The following is a 21182-nucleotide window of genomic DNA, read 5'->3' on the forward strand; positions in this document are numbered from 1 at the left end:
AGATCGCAACTAAGGTAACAATGGATCCAATAGCATAACGATACCAAGCCTCACTATCGATGGCATATTTTCTAATCTTTCTAATCTTCAAGCGCATTTTCTCCATCTTGATCTTGTGATCATCGACGACATCGGCAACATGCAACTCCAATTCCATCTTCTCCCCCTCAATTCTTTTCAATTTTTCTTTCAAGTACTCGTTTTCTCTTTCAACTAAATTTAACCTCTCGACAATAGGGTCGGTTGGAATTTCCGGTTCACATACCTCCTAGAAAAAATTTCTATGTCAACTTGATGGGCATAATTTGTCATAAACACGAAATGCAACTAGTTTTAAAAGAGAATATATATACCACATCCGAACCATAACAAGGATGAGGGCCGACGGGGACGGATATCAAAACCATGGCACTATATGTATAACAAACAACGTACGGGTAAGATAATTATACGAGTAACTATATATCCAAATCACACAAACATCAATTTTTATATAAAATTTCATGAACAAGAGGCTCACCACAAGGTGGTGCCGGCGACGGGACGGTGCGGGCGATCGACGGTGGTTACGACGGAGATTTAGAAGGCACTAAGTAAACCACACCTACATATGCAAACTAAGTGTTATTTTTGACCTCAGATTGCATATAAATCAAATACTAGCACATATATATATATCCTCCCAAATTACTAAACTCACAAATTAATCACTATATAAAGCATTGCAAGAGCTAATCTAGCAATGAGAGATGAAAGGACAAAGTTGCTAACCTTTGTGATCATTTGAATGGATGGGGGCCTTCAAATCTTGACAAATTTTGGGCAAAATGTGTGATGAGCTCGAGAGGAAGAGGGGAAGAACAGAGAGGAGAGGGGAAAGGGGAAGAACAGAGCGAGCTCGGGTGGACGAAGGGTTTATGTAGGACGACCTTTAGTACCGGTTCGTGCCAAGAACCGGTACTAAAGGGGCTGGAGGGGCCCCAGTCTGACAACATCCTGCCACCACTCTCATTAATACCGGTTCGTGGCACGAACCGGTGCTAAAGGTTCGCCACGAACCGGTACTAATGAAAGCGGCCCGGCTAGCCGTTGGAACCGGCACTAATGTATACATTAGTGCCGGCTCAAATACAAACCGACACTAATGTGCTTCACGTTTGACCCTTTTTCTACTAGTGACGATCCGACCGATCAAGTACCGAACGTACGGCACCTCCGAGTTCAGCACACGTTCAGCCCGATGACGTCCCTCGAACTCCAATCCAGTCGAGTTTTGAGGGAGAGTTTCGTCAGCATGACGGCGTGGTGACGATGATGATGTTCTACCGACGCAGGGCTTCGCCTAAGCACCGCTACAGTATTATCGAGGTGGACTATGGTGGAGGGGGGCACCGCACACGGCTAAAAGATCAAACGATCAATTGTTGTGTCTATGGGGTGCCCCCTTGCCCCCGTATATAAAGGAGCAAGGGGGGGTGCGGCCGGCCTAGAGAGGGGCGCGCCAGGAGGAGTCCTACTCCTACCGGGAGTAGGACTCCCCCCTTTTCCTTGTTGGACTAGGAGAGAGAGGGGAAAGAGGTGGAGGAGAAGAAGGAAGGGGCGCGCCGCCCCCCTCTCCTTGTCCTATTCGGACTAGGGGGGAGGGGGCGCGACCCATGCCTTGCCGCCTCTCCTCTCTTTCCACCAAGGCCCACTAAGGCCCATTAAGTTCCCGGGGGGTTCCGGTAACCTCCCGGTACTCCGGTAAAATCCCGATTTCACCCGGAACACTTCCGATATCCAAACACTACAGGAATCAGCTACTTTGCCGTCTGCCACGGCAGACGGCAAAGGCATGGATGGCTGACGGCAAAGGTCTTTGCCGTCCACCACGGACGGCAAAAGGTGACGACAAAGTAAGGTCTGGCAAAGAGGTACTTTGCCGTCTGCTTCGGGCGGCTGACGGCAAAGGAGCCTTTGCCATCAGCAGCGGACGGCAAAGAGTGCAGACGGCAATAAATGTGATGTTACTCCGTTAGGTGGTTAATGGCAGGCCTTTGCCGTCCGCCGCTGATGGCAAACTTCGGAAGGCCTTTGCCGTCCGCCGAGTGATGTCAGCCGATGTCACTACACGGCAGGCCTTTGCCGTCCGCCACTGTAGGCAAAGTTTTTAATCTTTGCCGTCCGACGCCGACGACAAAGCCTTTGCCATCAGCCACTGTAGGCAAACTGACCAAATTGGTCAGCCTCCCAGGAAGCACAATTGCCTGCCACGTGGCCTCTTTGCCGTCAGCAGCGGACGACAAAGAGCCCTTTGCCGTCGGTGGCAGACGGCAAAGAGCCTGCATATTGTCTCTTTTTTTTCTGTTATTTCTTAATCCAACAATTTTCACAGCAAATATATATGACATATATACATATATTTAACAGCATACATATCACATATCACAGACTGGGGTCGGGGTCGGGGTGTCGGGCCCGGGTGTCGGGGGTGGCGTGTCGCAGTCGGGGTGTCGGGGGTCGGGGGTCGGGGTCGGGCTATCGTGCCGGGGTGTCGGGGTGGCGTGTCGGGGTCTTCTTCTTCTTCTTCTACTACTACTTCTTCTACTTCTTTTCTTCTTCTTCTTCTTATTTTTTCATCTTTTTTCTAACTTCTTTTCTTTTCTTCCTTTCTTCTTCTTCTACTTCTTTTCTTTTCTTCTTCTTCTACTTCTTCTACTTCTTCTACTACTTCTACTTCTTCTAAGTCTTTTCTAACACTAACACTAACACAATCTAGCACTAACAATTAAATAGCAAAAAAAATGAAAAAACAGAAAGAAAGAAAAAAGCAGTCCCTCACCGGAGCAATGGGACGGTCGGCGGGGGCGGTGACAGGGGGGGCGCCGGGCGGCGGGAGCAGTGGCGGGGGCGGCGCCGGGCGGCGGGTGGGGGGGCGGTGGCGGCGCCGGGCGGCGGGTGGGGGCGGGGGCGGGGGCGGGGTGTGGGGGCGGCGGTGGGTGCGGGGCGTCGGGGAGGAGAGATGGAGAGAACAGATCAAGTAACGGGCAGGGGGATGGGGCCGTTAGGTAGGCCCTTCTTTGTCGTCCGCCTATCTTTGTCGTCCGCCATTATCTCCCTTTGCCGTCCGCTAGCGGACGACAAAGAGGTGGGGCATTAAGTTTTTTCTAAACGGGCGGGGGGTGGGGGCCACCTCTCTCTTTGCCGTCAGCTGGCTGACGGCAAAGAGCCGGCTGATGGCAAAGGCCTATTTTACCATCTGCCATTTCTTTGTCGTTCGCTTTTCGGTAGCTGATGGCAAAGAGCTTCTTTGCCGTCTGCTAGCCGACGACAAAGAGCTGGCAGATGGCAAAGTAGTTGATTCCAGTAGTGAAACATAGGCTTCCAATATATCAATCTTCATGTCTCGACCATTTTGAGACTCCTCGTCATGTCCGTGATCACATCCGGGACTCCGAACAATCTTCGGTACATCAAAACATATAAACTCATAATATAACTGTCATCGAAACGTTAAGCGTGCGGACCTTATGGGTTCGAGAACTATGTAGACATGACCGAGACACGTCTCCGGTCAATAACCAATAGCGGAACCTGGATGTTCATATTGGCTCCCACATATTCTACGAAGATCTTTATCGGTTAGACCGCATAACAACATATGTTGTTCCCTTTGTCATCGGTATGTTACTTGCCCGAGATTCGATCGTCGGTATCTCAATACCTAGTTCAATCTCGTTATCGGCAAGTCTCTTTACTTATTTCGTAATACATCATCCCGCAACTAACTCATTAGTTGCAATGCTTGCAAGGCTTAAGTGATGTGCATTACCGAGAGGGCCCAGAGATACCTCTCCGACAATCGGAGTGACAAATCCTAATCTCGAAATACGCCAACCCAACAAGTACCATTGGAGACACCTGTAGAGCACCTTTATAATCACCCAGTTACGTTGTGACGTTTGGTAGCACACAAAGTGTTCCTCCGGTAAACGGGAGTTGCATAATCTCATAGTCATATGAACATGTATAAGTTATGAAGAAAGCAATAGCAACATACTAAACGATCGGGTGCTAAGCTAACGGAATGGGTCAAGTCAATCACATCATTCTCCTAATGATGTGATCTCATTAATCAAATGACAACACTTTGTCTATGGTTAGGAAACTTAACCATCTCTGATCAATGAAGTAGAGGCATACTAGTGATATACTGTTTGTCTATGTATTCACACATGTATTATGTTTCCGGTTAATACAATTCTAGCATGAATAATAAACATTTATCATGATATAAGGAAATAAATAATAACTTTATTATTGCCTCTAGGGCATATTTCCTTCAAGGCGGCAGCCTTCTGATATTTATGTGGGGTGGTTAGGCTTGCCATTAGTTACTCCATCTATTTCGCAATACTCCCTCTAGTCCTTTGAGAAATCCAACTCCGTGCCCAGGCTCATCTGCTCCCGTTCAGAAAAAAATTCAAAAAATTCCAATTGTTTTTTGTGTGGTAGATAATTTGATGCGTGAGGTCTGCTCAAAATTTCAACTCATTTGGACACCTGAGCAGCTCTGGGCAAAAAAGACAAATTAGAGCAGAACAGTGCGTAAACAGTAAACTTTTTTATAAACCCTGAATTTGTCTTTTTTGCCGAGAGCTGCTCGGATGTCCAAATGAGTTGAAATTTGGACTGGACCTCACGCATCAAATTATCTACCACCCAAAAAAATTTGGAATTTGTTGAATTTTTCTACTATTTATTTTGAATTGTTTTCTGAGCAGGGGTGCAGATGAGCTCGGGAGCAGAAACTCAGCACTCCATTTGAGAAATCCAACTCCGTGCCCAGGCTCATCTGCTCCCGCTCAGAAAAAAATTTCAAAACAAATAGTAAAAAAATTCAAAAAATTCCAACTTTTTGTGTGGTAGATAATTTAATGCGTGAGGTCCGCTCAAAATTTCAACTCAGCACTCATAAACAATTTGTTAGTCAAACTTCGTAAAGTTTGATCACGCACGCAAAAAAAAAGTATTTGATATAATTGAACCATTCTCGTTGCTTTCATTAGATCATCTGAAACTACTTATCTATACAATGGTATGATCAACTGAAATGTGGTTCTGTTTTGTGTCTCCGACTGACAAGTGCATGAAAGTAAAGTATGCTACCAAATACTTCTCCCGTTCCAAATTTTAGTTCTACCCAAGTCAAATTTTCTAATGTTGCAGAATCTTTCCTTGACAAAACTATTCTCAGCCAATAGAAGTTGAGCTATCTATCCAGACCAGGGTTGAACGGAGCAAATGTTGAAGCCAAAGAAAACATAAATCCATTGCGATTAGAAACCAGCGACTCTACAACAATGGCTCGATGGCGACAATAACATCTACAACACCAAGTTAGTTTTATTAGATTCTTTATGAAATATATTTCCATACTGTATATTTTGATGTTATCAATCTTATCGCAAATTCTCCCATCATCATCCTCTGTTATCTTTCATTACTAAACTGTTTGACTGAAGAGAAACTTGTAGGATCTTCTCCCATCCTCTTAAATTTTAACATGGGGTTGCTATAATTAATGGTTGATGTTGAAGTTTGGTGCAACTATTTCGCTGATTGCTCTTTTTCTTTCGTAATAATTTGGTTGTGTGCATCCTTGATGTCTTGAGTAGCTCTTGAGATCGTTAACATCTTGATATTAATACAATCCGTTCTAACAGAAAAAAATCTCATGCTAAAATCCTTCCAAATAGTCCAATGTATGCGAGAGGTACAAACAGTAAGGTTGCTACATATGCAACACCCTCTTTCTTCTAGATTGAAGGCATATACTTTAACTTGCTGTAGTCTCGGAAGTACAGAATCAACTCAGATCCTTGAAAACCATTAGAGTTGGCAAATTAGGGACTGGATTCAAAATATAGAATGCTAGGCAGTGGAAAGAAGTTCAGTGAATCAGAAAATCATCTGGCAGAATTCGAGAAGAAAATATGGTCACAGAGAGAGCTTAACCAAAACGAAAAAAAGAACTGTGACCTTACCGAAGTCAAAACTAGTACAAATATATCATTGTGAGAATCATGCTAATCTACACCTCTCAATAAAACTAAGTTATTTTCTCCTAGAATAAGAAATAAAAAACATCAAAAGCAAGCAAGAAAGATTAAGTTATGTCGAACTGAATCACCTCTTCCATCAGTGACACACGAGTTGTTACACATCCAAGCTGGTGCCACAAAACAAGAAAATTAGGCCCATATCCAACAACTGGTTGTTACAATGGCGCTACCGTCACTTTCAGCGTCCATCGGACGGCCATTTTGTGAAACAGGGAATATAAGGTGCACAACCCACGAAATCTACATAAGAGCTGATAACATTCACTTTCCGATTATCCGTATCATACGAGACTGTCATCTCCCCATCGGTAAGGAAAAATCAGATTACAATTTGGATGAATGGCCAACACCATGTAGGACTCATGATCTTTGCGACAATGACTTCCAAATAATTCCAGAACATCGACAGTGTGCTTTAGAGTCCAGTTCTCGCTACCATAATCCTGAAGAACCCAAAGAGAGAATTGGCAACCATTAAGAACATCTACACGCCAAGCATGCAAGCATCCCTGAGACAGCCCAATGGCGTCGAAGTGTGGCACTCTAATTTCTCTCCAAATCTTCCCCTCTTTGTCCACTGTTACTATTGAAGAACCACAGGTAGTCAAATGCATAATGCCATTCAAGAATATGGCATCTTGATCACCCACAGTAGTATCGGAAGCCCACCCACTTTCCACATAAGTCCAATCGTTCTGTTCCCGATGAGTAGATCGCTACTTTTCCGATTAGTTCATAAATATCTGTCAAGGGCGCAACCACCACGAAGCTAGAGGGATTGACTGCGTCGAAACCCAAATAGCGTTCGACGTCCGCTTGGTCCATGCATTCTATGGGAGGCAACAGAGTCCACTTCTCGGTCACCGGATTGCACACGACATAATCACATTCACCCCGCGGTGAGTACGAGTTCTTCCAGCACATGCAAAGGAGAAGGCTGCTAGAGCATTGTGTGACCTCTAAGCTTTCGTAGCTCCGGCGCAAGAAAGAGAGATCGGGATCGACCAGACGGGGGCCACCCCTGGTCAGATCATGGAAACTGAGGCCTTGGCGTTCCCCGTCCAAGAAGTAGAGGCCGGATAGGGTCTGCGGCCACCTCTTGTGGGTGTCGAGACCGGAGCAAAGGTCAAGCCACTGCTTGGACACGCACTTAAAAGTTAAAACGGCAGAGCGACTTGTAACGCACCAACGACAGGATTTCGATGACGATGTCGTCGGGGAGGCTTGTCGCGGGCTGCTGCTCGCCATTGCGCTTCTGTTTCTTCTTCTTCTTCTTCTTCTTCTTCTTCTACAAACGCAAAAGAAGTTTGTTTATGCCTAGAATTTGATTGCAAGAAGGAAGAATATATATGGGGAGGAAGAGAACCTCGGAAGCTACCGAAGCAATGACGGGGAGCGTCGGCGAAGAAGACGGAACGTCCTCGGGGCAGCCATGGTGGCCGCTCGCCTGCGGGGAATCGTGCTCCGTGCAATCATCTCCTCCTCCTACTGGCGGCATCGTCTCCTCGGTTCGCCGGGCTAGGGTTTGTGGTCGGAAATTGATCGGCCCCTGATCGACGACTGAGCGCGACCCTTCTCTTTTTTGGAAGCAGATCCAGATCGTAGCGAACCGAGCGTTACACCAGCAGAAGTATGGGCTTGAGTATCGTTGCTTTTATATGGGCTTTCAAGAACGGCCCACTTCATTCTGATGCACGTCAGCCACCCACAGTTCTTTCTTCTTCTTCTTCCCCTAAAAAAAGTTATTTCTTCTTCTTTTTCTCATCAAGCTCGGATGTCATGGGAAAAATTGTGCCAGGAAAAGGACATCAATTGTTTCACATTTTCTTGAAATCTCTGCCAACTTTAGCATGGTTTCGAAAGGGTGCTTTACAACAACATTGTTTTCCAGATTGATGTGCGACGATTCATGTGTGGAATGCTACACATGAATGGTTGGCAAAAAAATGTGGGGAATAGTTCAAAAAATTTAAAGAAAAATATGATCATTTGTGTGATTGAAGAATAAGCACAACAGGTTTGTTAAATCCTTGATTTAGACCTGACAATCTATCTCCAGTGTTAGCATAAAGTGAGTTCTTAGTGCTAAGGATGGTTGTCAGTTCTCTAGATGATATAGAGAAAGCCACCTTGTAATTTAATTTCTCAGATATCCTAAAAAAAAGAATAAACCTGAGGGTAATTTTAAGGGTAATTTTGATTCATGATTATCTGGAATAAATTATTGACTGAAAAATAAAATTTTGGACGAAGAGAACGAGAAGTGGAAGTTTTTGGACCGGCCATGGGTATTCTATGATGCTACTTCGGCTCTGAAAGCACTTGGAGTTTTCATTTTTATTTGCAAGGGTTGCAACCGAATTGAAAACATGCAAAATAAGGTCACAAACATGCAAAGTTACTGTTCACTGTTTCCCTTCATCCTTTGAGGCAGAAAGCGGGAGACAGACTAGAGCGGAGGTCAATGGGAAGTCTACCAATTCCTCCTTGATGGCAGCAAATAATTTCCCTTGTCAAACGGCCTAACCAATAGGTGTTGGAAAATTAGGCAAGTTCATGATTAATTCCAATAAATAATTCATGACTAGAAGAGATACTAGCATGCAAAAATCTAGCAAACTAGAAGAACAGCAAGACATGCATAACAGCAGCAAACACGTAACAGTAGCTGTAGAAACAGACATGAACAGAGGATGTTGGACGTACTGATCGTTAGCTATTATGGGTGCGACAGTGTTGATGATGATGTTGGCGACGATCTGCTGCTGATGGCGATGAATACGACGATGAGTAGCACCGCCCGACTTGGACGGAAGACGACCCGTGATGAAGAATTTGAGCAGTCGCGCACAGCGCTTCCCAAAAACCTAATTCGTCCTCTCCCGGTGCAGGATCGCAAAGACGAACGGTTCCGGAGACCTGCTCTCCCACGCGCCGATGCACGCCGGCGTTTGGGATGGAGTAGACTACGATGGCGGCGCAAGTTGTGAGATGAGGCAAAACCCTAGGTGTTTTTCGGTGTATCTCTGGCCGCAGCCGGTAGCTGTATATATATTAGGACCAGAGGCGGTATTGTGTCGCGACCACAATCCCAAACCGACTCGGTTTCTAATTCGTATACTTACCGGACAAGAAATCAAAAAACTTGTCTGCCAAGACATAAAAATAAAACGGCAAAAGGAAGCTGCGCTCCTGCAAGGAGACGGACCGGATTTCAGCGGACCATTCACGCGCATGTCGCATGTACGCGCCGCCTCGCCTCGCCACGGCCCGGCCCGGCCCGGCCAGGCGAGGCGAGCGAGCGCGCGCGTGTGGTTTTTCCTTTCTCTTCTCACACATCACTTAGAGTGGTAGAGAAAACCCACTATATAAAGAGGTCCAACTCTTCTTCAACTTCCAAGGTGGGACTAAACTTAGCACCACCACTTGCCATTTTACACATGGGCTTTGAGATTTCAGAAATTGCTATGGGCCTAGCCCATTAATTCTAACAATCCCCCACCAGATCTCAAATACCCATTTAGAGATTTGCCTTCTCTCACCACTTGTTTAATATACCAGTGTTTCAGCAGAGACTGTTAAGTTGAACTTCTGCCTAGAACTTTAAGCTACATCCATTCACAACTTGACAATGGACTATGCCTTGAATTGCTAGTTTTGTGTGAACAGGTTTCACTCAAAGTCTTAACCAGTACCTGATCGCCAGTAGGCTACCCCGCGGTTTGGAGTTTATACGTCATACTCCCTGGTCTCTTCGTGAGTTTACTAGAGATCACCCAAATCTCATAGACTGCGACGTTTACAGTCAGAACTCATATAGGTGTGTTCTTTCAAGACTGCTCTGTAGGATAGCATCTTTGCTAATTATAGCCAATAGAACCACATTAAGGCATGTTGCCGACCTGCCTTACAGATCTGAGCCTTACAGCTCTGAGAGTTTTGCATCTTCACTTGGAGACGATCATAAGTTATTACTCTCCTCAGTTAACCAATAGCTTGTTCTTCCTAGATCCTAATTCACGGGATCTCCGATCACAAAGGTTGGGTTACTACTATGGTGTAACATCTATGGGTCTCATACCCATCTCCCTCGATGCAATATCTATCACATTTCGTGATAGTCCCTTTGTAAAGGGATCTGCCAGGTTTTTGTCTGTTTGTATATACGTAACAGTTATTACTCCGGAGTTTCTCAACTTCCTGACAGACTTCAAACGTCTTTTCACGTGTCTTGATGACTTTGCATTATCTTTAGAATTGTTCACTTTAGCGATAACCGTTTGGTTATCACAATTCATAAGAATAGCCGATACAGGTTTTTCAACAACCGGCAAGTCCATCAAGAGCTCACGCAGCCATTCTGCCTCAACAGTAGCTGTGTCCAAAGCAGTTAATTCTGCTTCCATAGTTGACCTCGTCAATATGGTTTGCTTGCAAGACCTCCATGACACTGCGCCACCACCATGAGTAAATACATACCCACTTGTTGCGTAAAGTACATCAACATCGGAGATCCAATTTGAATCACTATATCCTTCTAGCACAGCAGGATGCCCTGAATAAGTAATTCCGTAACTCATAGTACCTCTCAGATAGCGCAAGACCCTTTCTAGTGCATGCCAATGATCATCACCCGGGTTGGACATGAACCTACTCAGTTTGCTCACAGCAAAAGAGATATCTGGTCTTGTAGCGCTAGCTAAGTACATGAGTGAACCGACAATTTGAGAGTATCTTAATTGATCTCTCGTTTCTTTCTTGTTCTTTCTGAGTGTCACGCTGGGATCATAAGGTGTTGGAGAAGGCTTGCTATCCATAAAACCGAATCTGTTCAAGACCTTCTCAACATAGTGAGATTGTGTTAATGTAATCCCACTCTCATCCTTAATAAGTTTGATGTTTAGAATTACATCGGCTTCTCCCAGATCTTTCATGTCAAAACTTTTTGATAGAAAAGACTTGACCTCATTAATTGCATTAATGTTTGTACCAAAGATCAGTATGTCGTCCACATACAAACATAATATGACACTATTGCCCCCACCATGGCGATAGTAAACACACCTATCAGCCTCGTTAATGACAAATCCTGCAGAAGTCAAAGTTCTTTCAAACTTCTCATGCCATTGCTTAGGTGCCTGTTTCAGACCATACAAAGATTTTAACAACTTGCACACCTTTCTCTCTTCACCCTTTACCACAAACCCGTCAGGCTGATCCATATAGATCTCCTCTTCCAACTCTCCATTGAGAAAAGCTGTCTTTACATCCATTTGATGAATGATAAGACCATAAGAGGCAGCCAAGGAAAGTAACACTCGAATGGTGGTCATTCTAGCAACGGGTGAATAGGTGTCAAAGTAATCTTCGCCTTCTTTCTGAGTGTAGCCCTTGGCCACTAGCCGCGCCTTGTATTTATCAATAGTACCATCAGGCTTTAGCTTCTTTTTGAACACCCACTTACAGCCCACAGGTTTACAACCATATGGTCTATCAGTTAGTTCCCAAGTTCCATTAGAAAGAATTGAGTCCATCTCATTATGAACAGCTTCTTTCCAATCATCTACATCCGGAGATGCATATGCTTCTGCAATCGTCTTGGGTGTGTCGTCCACAAGGTATACAATGAAATCATCACCAAAGGATTTTGCAATCCTTTGTCTCTTGTTCCTTCTAGGAACTTCATTGTTATCCTTCTCAAGGACTTCCTCATGTGATTGTTCGAAATATTCATCAGTTGTACTAGATTCAGGAATTATCTCAGAAGAAAATCTAGCAATGCTATGCATATCTTTCATAGGAAATATGTTCTCAAAAAATGTTGCATCACAAGATTCCATTATAGTATCAACATGCATATCAGGTACTTCAGATTTTACCACTAAAAACCTATAAGCAATGCTCCGTTGAGCATACCCTAGAAAGACACAATCCACTGTCTTTGGTCCAAGTTTGCGTTTCTTAGGAATAGGAATATTGACCTTTGCCAAACATCCCCAAGTGCGCAAATAAGAAAGTGATGGTTTTCTCCCAACCCACTCCTCATAAGGGGTTTTCTCTTTATTATTGTTGGGAACTCTATTCAGGACATGACATGAAGTCAATAGAGCCTCCCCCCACCATGCCTTAGATAAACCAGCAGTGTCTAACATGGCATTCACCAAGTCAGTCAATGTGCGGTTTTTCCTCTCGGCCACTCCATTTGATTGAGGTGAATAGGGAGGCGTCCTCTCATGAATAATACCATGTTCCTCACAAAATTCATCAAAAACTTTTGGAAAATACTCTCCACCACGATCGGACCTAAGACGCTTGATCTTTCTCTCTAGTTGATTTTCAACTTCAGCTTTATAGATTTTAAAGTAGTGTAATGCTTCATCATTAGTTTGCAACAAATAAACATAGCAAAATCTAGTCGCATCATCAATCAAAGTCATGAAATATCTCTTTCCACCTTTTGTCAACATACCATTCATCTCACAAAGATCAGAATGTATGAGTTCTAGAGGTGCCAAGTTTCTCTCCTCGGCAGCCTTATGAGGCTTTCGAGGTTGCTTAGATTGCACACAACTATGGCACTTAGAACCTTTGGCAACTGTGAAGTTCGGAATTAAACTCATGCTGGATAGCCAAGACATTAAACCAAAATTAATATGACATAAACGAGAGTGCCAAATACTTGCATCATCATTAACACTAGCACAAATTTGGTTTATTGACTTATTGCAAAAATCTGAAAGAGAAAAGCGGAACAAGCCTCCGCACTCATAGCCTTTTCCTATAAATTGTCCAAATCTTGACACGATTACTTTATTGGACTCTAAAACTACCTTAAATCCATCTCGACATAGAAGGGAGCCGCTAACTAGATTCTTGTTCATAGTAGGGACATGCTGCACGTTCCTTAGTTGCACGATCTTTCCCGAAGTAAACTTCAGATCCACCGTGCCAATGCCACGAACAGAAGCATGTGACCCATTCCCCATTAGGATGGAAGAATCCCTTGCGACCTGATAAGAAGTAAACAGGGAGATGTCAGCACACACATGAACGTTAGCACCCGAATCAATCCACCACGAAGATGATTGAAATACTGAAAGCACAATAGGTAAATTACCATACCCATCAGTATTGCTAGCGGTCACCATGTTGACAGTCTTGGAGCTTGTTTTCCCTCTGCGGTCTGCACGTTCAGGGCATTCCTTGGAAAAGTGTCCAGGCTTCCCACAGGCGTAGCACTCTAGCTCAGCCTTGTTGAACTTCTTCTTCTTGAAGGTAGTAGTCTTGGTAGGCTTGTTGAAAACAGGTTTGTTCTTCCCTTTGTTCTTGTTCTGTGGGTACCTCTGCACCATGTTAGCAGTAGGCTGAACCTCACCTCCTTTTTCAGTGGTATCTTTAGCCCGAGCTTTTTCTTCAACATCAAGAGATGCAATCAGATTTTCAACTGATATCTCCTGTCTCTTATGCTTCAGAGTTGTGGCGAAATTCCTCCATGAAGGAGGCAACTTTGCAATCATGCACCCAGCCACGAATTTGTCGGGTAGAACACATTTAAGGAGTTCAAGTTCCTTCACAATGCACTGTATCTCATGAGCTTGTTCAACCACAGAACGGTTATTCACCATCTTGTAGTCATGAAAACTCTCCATGATGTACAGTTCACTGCCTGCATCTGTTGCACCGAATTTTGCATTCAGTGCATCCCACAGAATTTTTCCGTCGTTTATGTGCATGTACACATCACACAGACGGTCAGCAAGAACACTCAGAATGCATCCCACAAACATAGTATTGGCTTCCTGGAATTTTCTCCGATCTTCGTCGGTCATTCCCTCTGGAGCACCAACACTAGCGTGGAAAACTTTCAGAGCAGTAAGCCAGAGCGTGGTCTTCACCTGCCACCTCTTAAAGTGCACACCGGTAAACTTATCTGGCCTTAGTGCATCAGCGAATCCAGCCATAGTTAACTCAGGAAATTGCCTATAATTAGGTTTTTGGATTGTTGGAAAATTAGGCAAGTTCATGATTAATTCCAGTAAATAATTCATGACTAGAAGAGATACTAGCATGCAAAAATCTAGCAAACTAGAAGAACAGCAAGACATGCATAACAGCAGCAAACACGTAACAGTAGCTGTAGAAACAGACATGAACAGAGGATGTTGGACGTACTGATCGTTAGCTATTATGGGTGCGACAGTGTTGATGATGATGTTGGCGACGATCTGCTGCTGATGGCGATGAATACGACGATGAGTAGCACCGCCCGACTTGGACGGAAGACGACCCGTGATGAAGAATTTGAGCAGTCGCGCACAGCGCTTCCCAAAAACCTAATTCGTCCTCTCCCGGTGCAGGATCGCAAAGACGAACGGTTCCGGAGACCTGCTCTCCCACGCGCCGATGCACGCCGGCGTTTGGGATGGAGTAGACTACGATGGCGGCGCAAGTTGTGAGATGAGGCAAAACCCTAGGTGTTTTTCGGTGTATCTCTGGCCGCAGCCGGTAGCTGTATATATATTAGGACCAGAGGCGGTATTGTGTCGCGACCACAATCCCAAACCGACTCGGTTTCTAATTCGTATACTTACCGGACAAGAAATCAAAAAACTTGTCTGCCAAGACATAAAAATAAAACGGCAAAAGGAAGCTGCGCTCCTGCAAGGAGACGGACCGGATTTCAGCGGACCATTCACGCGCATGTCGCATGTACGCGCCGCCTCGCCTCGCCACGGCCCGGCCCGGCCCGGCCAGGCGAGGCGAGCGAGCGCGCGCGTGTGGTTTTTCCTTTCTCTTCTCACACATCACTTAGAGTGGTAGAGAAAACCCACTATATAAAGAGGTCCAACTCTTCTTCAACTTCCAAGGTGGGACTAAACTTAGCACCACCACTTGCCATTTTACACATGGGCTTTGAGATTTCAGAAATTGCTATGGGCCTAGCCCATTAATTCTAACAATCCCCCACCAGATCTCAAATACCCATTTAGAGATTTGCCTTCTCTCACCACTTGTTTAATATACCAGTGTTTCAGCAGAGACTGTTAAGTTGAACTTCTGCCTAGAACTTTAAGCTACATCCATTCACAACTTGACAATGGACTATGCCTTGAATTGCTAGTTTTGTGTGAACAGGTTTCACTCAAAGTCTTAACCAGTACCTGATCGCCAGTAGGCTACCCCGCGGTTTGGAGTTTATACGTCATACTCCCTGGTCTCTTCGTGAGTTTACTAGAGATCACCCAAATCTCATAGACTGCGACGTTTACAGTCAGAACTCATATAGGTGTGTTCTTTCAAGACTGCTCTGTAGGATAGCATCTTTGCTAATTATAGCCAATAGAACCACATTAAGGCATGTTGCCGACCTGCCTTACAGATCTGAGCCTTACAGCTCTGAGAGTTTTGCATCTTCACTTGGAGACGATCATAAGTTATTACTCTCCTCAGTTAACCAATAGCTTGTTCTTCCTAGATCCTAATTCACGGGATCTCCGATCACAAAGGTTGGGTTACTACTATGGTGTAACATCTATGGGTCTCATACCCATCTCCCTCGATGCAATATCTATCACATTTCGTGATAGTCCCTTTGTAAAGGGATCTGCCAGGTTTTTGTCTGTTTGTATATACGTAACAGTTATTACTCCGGAGTTTCTCAACTTCCTGACAGACTTCAAACGTCTTTTCACGTGTCTTGATGACTTTGCATTATCTTTAGAATTGTTCACTTTAGCGATAACCGTTTGGTTATCACAATTCATAAGAATAGCCGATACAGGTTTTTCAACAACCGGCAAGTCCATCAAGAGCTCACGCAGCCATTCTGCCTCAACAGTAGCTGTGTCCAAAGCAGTTAATTCTGCTTCCATAGTTGACCTCGTCAATATGGTTTGCTTGCAAGACCTCCATGACACTGCGCCACCACCATGAGTAAATACATACCCACTTGTTGCGTAAAGTACATCAACATCGGAGATCCAATTTGAATCACTATATCCTTCTAGCACAGCAGGATGCCCTGAATAAGTAATTCCGTAACTCATAGTACCTCTCAGATAGCGCAAGACCCTTTCTAGTGCATGCCAATGATCATCACCCGGGTTGGACATGAACCTACTCAGTTTGCTCACAGCAAAAGAGATATCTGGTCTTGTAGCGCTAGCTAAGTACATGAGTGAACCGACAATTTGAGAGTATCTTAATTGATCTCTCGTTTCTTTCTTGTTCTTTCTGAGTGTCACGCTGGGATCATAAGGTGTTGGAGAAGGCTTGCTATCCATAAAACCGAATCTGTTCAAGACCTTCTCAACATAGTGAGATTGTGTTAATGTAATCCCACTCTCATCCTTAATAAGTTTGATGTTTAGAATTACATCGGCTTCTCCCAGATCTTTCATGTCAAAACTTTTTGATAGAAAAGACTTGACCTCATTAATTGCATTAATGTTTGTACCAAAGATCAGTATGTCGTCCACATACAAACATAATATGACACTATTGCCCCCACCATGGCGATAGTAAACACACCTATCAGCCTCGTTAATGACAAATCCTGCAGAAGTCAAAGTTCTTTCAAACTTCTCATGCCATTGCTTAGGTGCCTGTTTCAGACCATACAAAGATTTTAACAACTTGCACACCTTTCTCTCTTCACCCTTTACCACAAACCCGTCAGGCTGATCCATATAGATCTCCTCTTCCAACTCTCCATTGAGAAAAGCTGTCTTTACATCCATTTGATGAATGATAAGACCATAAGAGGCAGCCAAGGAAAGTAACACTCGAATGGTGGTCATTCTAGCAACGGGTGAATAGGTGTCAAAGTAATCTTCGCCTTCTTTCTGAGTGTAGCCCTTGGCCACTAGCCGCGCCTTGTATTTATCAATAGTACCATCAGGCTTTAGCTTCTTTTTGAACACCCACTTACAGCCCACAGGTTTACAACCATATGGTCTATCAGTTAGTTCCCAAGTTCCATTAGAAAGAATTGAGTCCATCTCATTATGAACAGCTTCTTTCCAATCATCTACATCCGGAGATGCATATGCTTCTGCAATCGTCTTGGGTGTGTCGTCCACAAGGTATACAATGAAATCATCACCAAAGGATTTTGCAATCCTTTGTCTCTTGTTCCTTCTAGGAACTTCATTGTTATCCTTCTCAAGGACTTCCTCATGTGATTGTTCGAAATATTCATCAGTTGTACTAGATTCAGGAATTATCTCAGAAGAAAATCTAGCAATGCTATGCATATCTTTCATAGGAAATATGTTCTCAAAAAATGTTGCATCACAAGATTCCATTATAGTATCAACATGCATATCAGGTACTTCAGATTTTACCACTAAAAACCTATAAGCAATGCTCCGTTGAGCATACCCTAGAAAGACACAATCCACTGTCTTTGGTCCAAGTTTGCGTTTCTTAGGAATAGGAATATTGACCTTTGCCAAACATCCCCAAGTGCGCAAATAAGAAAGTGATGGTTTTCTCCCAACCCACTCCTCATAAGGGGTTTTCTCTTTATTATTGTTGGGAACTCTATTCAGGACATGACATGAAGTCAATAGAGCCTCCCCCCACCATGCCTTAGATAAACCAGCAGTGTCTAACATGGCATTCACCAAGTCAGTCAATGTGCGGTTTTTCCTCTCGGCCACTCCATTTGATTGAGGTGAATAGGGAGGCGTCCTCTCATGAATAATACCATGTTCCTCACAAAATTCATCAAAAACTTTTGGAAAATACTCTCCACCACGATCGGACCTAAGACGCTTGATCTTTCTCTCTAGTTGATTTTCAACTTCAGCTTTATAGATTTTAAAGTAGTGTAATGCTTCATCATTAGTTTGCAACAAATAAACATAGCAAAATCTAGTCGCATCATCAATCAAAGTCATGAAATATCTCTTTCCACCTTTTGTCAACATACCATTCATCTCACAAAGATCAGAATGTATGAGTTCTAGAGGTGCCAAGTTTCTCTCCTCGGCAGCCTTATGAGGCTTTCGAGGTTGCTTAGATTGCACACAACTATGGCACTTAGAACCTTTGGCAACTGTGAAGTTCGGAATTAAACTCATGCTGGATAGCCAAGACATTAAACCAAAATTAATATGACATAAACGAGAGTGCCAAATACTTGCATCATCATTAACACTAGCACAAATTTGGTTTATTGACTTATTGCAAAAATCTGAAAGAGAAAAGCGGAACAAGCCTCCGCACTCATAGCCTTTTCCTATAAATTGTCCAAATCTTGACACGATTACTTTATTGGACTCTAAAACTACCTTAAATCCATCTCGACATAGAAGGGAGCCGCTAACTAGATTCTTGTTCATAGTAGGGACATGCTGCACGTTCCTTAGTTGCACGATCTTTCCCGAAGTAAACTTCAGATCCACCGTGCCAATGCCACGAACAGAAGCATGTGACCCATTCCCCATTAGGATGGAAGAATCCCTTGCGACCTGATAAGAAGTAAACAGGGAGATGTCAGCACACACATGAACGTTAGCACCCGAATCAATCCACCACGAAGATGATTGAAATACTGAAAGCACAATAGGTAAATTACCATACCCATCAGTATTGCTAGCGGTCACCATGTTGACAGTCTTGGAGCTTGTTTTCCCTCTGCGGTCTGCACGTTCAGGGCATTCCTTGGAAAAGTGTCCAGGCTTCCCACAGGCGTAGCACTCTAGCTCAGCCTTGTTGAACTTCTTCTTCTTGAAGGTAGTAGTCTTGGTAGGCTTGTTGAAAACAGGTTTGTTCTTCCCTTTGTTCTTGTTCTGTGGGTACCTCTGCACCATGTTAGCAGTAGGCTGAACCTCACCTCCTTTTTCAGTGGTATCTTTAGCCCGAGCTTTTTCTTCAACATCAAGAGATGCAATCAGATTTTCAACTGATATCTCCTGTCTCTTATGCTTCAGAGTTGTGGCGAAATTCCTCCATGAAGGAGGCAACTTTGCAATCATGCACCCAGCCACGAATTTGTCGGGTAGAACACATTTAAGGAGTTCAAGTTCCTTCACAATGCACTGTATCTCATGAGCTTGTTCAACCACAGAACGGTTATTCACCATCTTGTAGTCATGAAAACTCTCCATGATGTACAGTTCACTGCCTGCATCTGTTGCACCGAATTTTGCATTCAGTGCATCCCACAGAATTTTTCCGTCGTTTATGTGCATGTACACATCACACAGACGGTCAGCAAGAACACTCAGAATGCATCCCACAAACATAGTATTGGCTTCCTGGAATTTTCTCCGATCTTCGTCGGTCATTCCCTCTGGAGCACCAACACTAGCGTGGAAAACTTTCAGAGCAGTAAGCCAGAGCGTGGTCTTCACCTGCCACCTCTTAAAGTGCACACCGGTAAACTTATCTGGCCTTAGTGCATCAGCGAATCCAGCCATAGTTAACTCAGGAAATTGCCTATAATTAGGTTTTTGGATTGTTGGAAAATTAGGCAAGTTCATGATTAATTCCAGTAAATAATTCATGACTAGAAGAGATACTAGCATGCAAAAATCTAGCAAACTAGAAGAACAGCAAGACATGCATAACAGCAGCAAACACGTAACAGTAGCTGTAGAAACAGACATGAACAGAGGATGTTGGACGTACTGATCGTTAGCTATTATGGGTGCGACAGTGTTGATGATGATGTTGGCGACGATCTGCTGCTGATGGCGATGAATACGACGATGAGTAGCACCGCCCGACTTGGACGGAAGACGACCCGTGATGAAGAATTTGAGCAGTCGCGCACAGCGCTTCCCAAAAACCTAATTCGTCCTCTCCCGGTGCAGGATCGCAAAGACGAACGGTTCCGGAGACCTGCTCTCCCACGCGCCGATGCACGCCGGCGTTTGGGATGGAGTAGACTACGATGGCGGCGCAAGTTGTGAGATGAGGCAAAACCCTAGGTGTTTTTCGGTGTATCTCTGGCCGCAGCCGGTAGCTGTATATATATTAGGACCAGAGGCGGTATTGTGTCGCGACCACAATCCCAAACCGACTCGGTTTCTAATTCGTATACTTACCGGACAAGAAATCAAAAAACTTGTCTGCCAAGACATAAAAATAAAACGGCAAAAGGAAGCTGCGCTCCTGCAAGGAGACGGACCGGATTTCAGCGGACCATTCACGCGCATGTCGCATGTACGCGCCGCCTCGCCTCGCCACGGCCCGGCCCGGCCCGGCCAGGCGAGGCGAGCGAGCGCGCGCGTGTGGTTTTTCCTTTCTCTTCTCACACATCACTTAGAGTGGTAGAGAAAACCCACTATATAAAGAGGTCCAACTCTTCTTCAACTTCCAAGGTGGGACTAAACTTAGCACCACCACTTGCCATTTTACACATGGGCTTTGAGATTTCAGAAATTGCTATGGGCCTAGCCCATTAATTCTAACAATCCCCCACCAGATCTCAAATACCCATTTAGAGATTTGCCTTCTCTCACCACTTGTTTAATATACCAGTGTTTCAGCAGAGACTGTTAAGTTGAACTTCTGCCTAGAACTTTAAGCTACATCCATTCACAACTTGACAATGGACTATGCCTTGAATTGCTAGTTTTGTGTGAACAGGTTTCACTCAAAGTCTTAACCAGTACCTGATCGCCAGTAGGCTACCCCGCGGTTTGGAGTTTATACGTCATACTCCCTGGTCTCTTCGTGAGTTTACTAGAGATCACCCAAATCTCATAGACTGCGACGTTTACAGTCAGAACTCATATAGGTGTGTTCTTTCAAGACTGCTCTGTAGGATAGCATCTTTGCTAATTATAGCCAATAGAACCACATTAAGGCATGTTGCCGACCTGCCTTACAGATCTGAGCCTTACAGCTCTGAGAGTTTTGCATCTTCACTTGGAGACGATCATAAGTTATTACTCTCCTCAGTTAACCAATAGCTTGTTCTTCCTAGATCCTAATTCACGGGATCTCCGATCACAAAGGTTGGGTTACTACTATGGTGTAACATCTATGGGTCTCATACCCATCTCCCTCGATGCAATATCTATCACATTTCGTGATAGTCCCTTTGTAAAGGGATCTGCCAGG

The 21182-nt window shown here is 44.2% G+C and overlaps 2 protein-coding genes and 1 pseudogene across 2 annotated transcripts; all 3 read right to left on the reverse strand.

Annotated features, from left to right (window-relative positions):
- Nucleotides 1–5962: 5962 nt before the first annotated feature.
- On the reverse strand, nucleotides 5963–7602 carry LOC147988709 (uncharacterized; annotated as a pseudogene).
- Nucleotides 7603–10641: 3039 nt separating this feature from the next.
- On the reverse strand, nucleotides 10642–14242 carry LOC147988710 (uncharacterized). The gene is made up of 6 exons (XM_087535637.1): nucleotides 13222–14242; nucleotides 13067–13114; nucleotides 11569–12021; nucleotides 11303–11361; nucleotides 11015–11242; nucleotides 10642–10659 (listed from the first exon to the last, which is right to left on the reverse strand). Exons 1-6 carry the CDS (start codon nucleotides 14207–14209, stop codon nucleotides 10642–10644), a joined length of 1794 nt encoding a protein of 597 aa, XP_087391763.1. The 5' UTR covers nucleotides 14210–14242.
- Nucleotides 14243–16107: 1865 nt separating this feature from the next.
- On the reverse strand, nucleotides 16108–19708 carry LOC147988711 (uncharacterized). The gene is made up of 6 exons (XM_087535641.1): nucleotides 18688–19708; nucleotides 18533–18580; nucleotides 17035–17487; nucleotides 16769–16827; nucleotides 16481–16708; nucleotides 16108–16125 (listed from the first exon to the last, which is right to left on the reverse strand). Exons 1-6 carry the CDS (start codon nucleotides 19673–19675, stop codon nucleotides 16108–16110), a joined length of 1794 nt encoding a protein of 597 aa, XP_087391767.1. The 5' UTR covers nucleotides 19676–19708.
- Between the last annotated feature and the right edge of the window lie 1474 nt (nucleotides 19709–21182).

The sequence above is a fragment of the Triticum urartu genome, chromosome 1A, assembly GCF_056163025.1.
Source record: "Triticum urartu cultivar PI428250 chromosome 1A, HENAU_Tu73, whole genome shotgun sequence".
Taxonomy (NCBI): domain Eukaryota; kingdom Viridiplantae; phylum Streptophyta; class Magnoliopsida; order Poales; family Poaceae; genus Triticum; species Triticum urartu.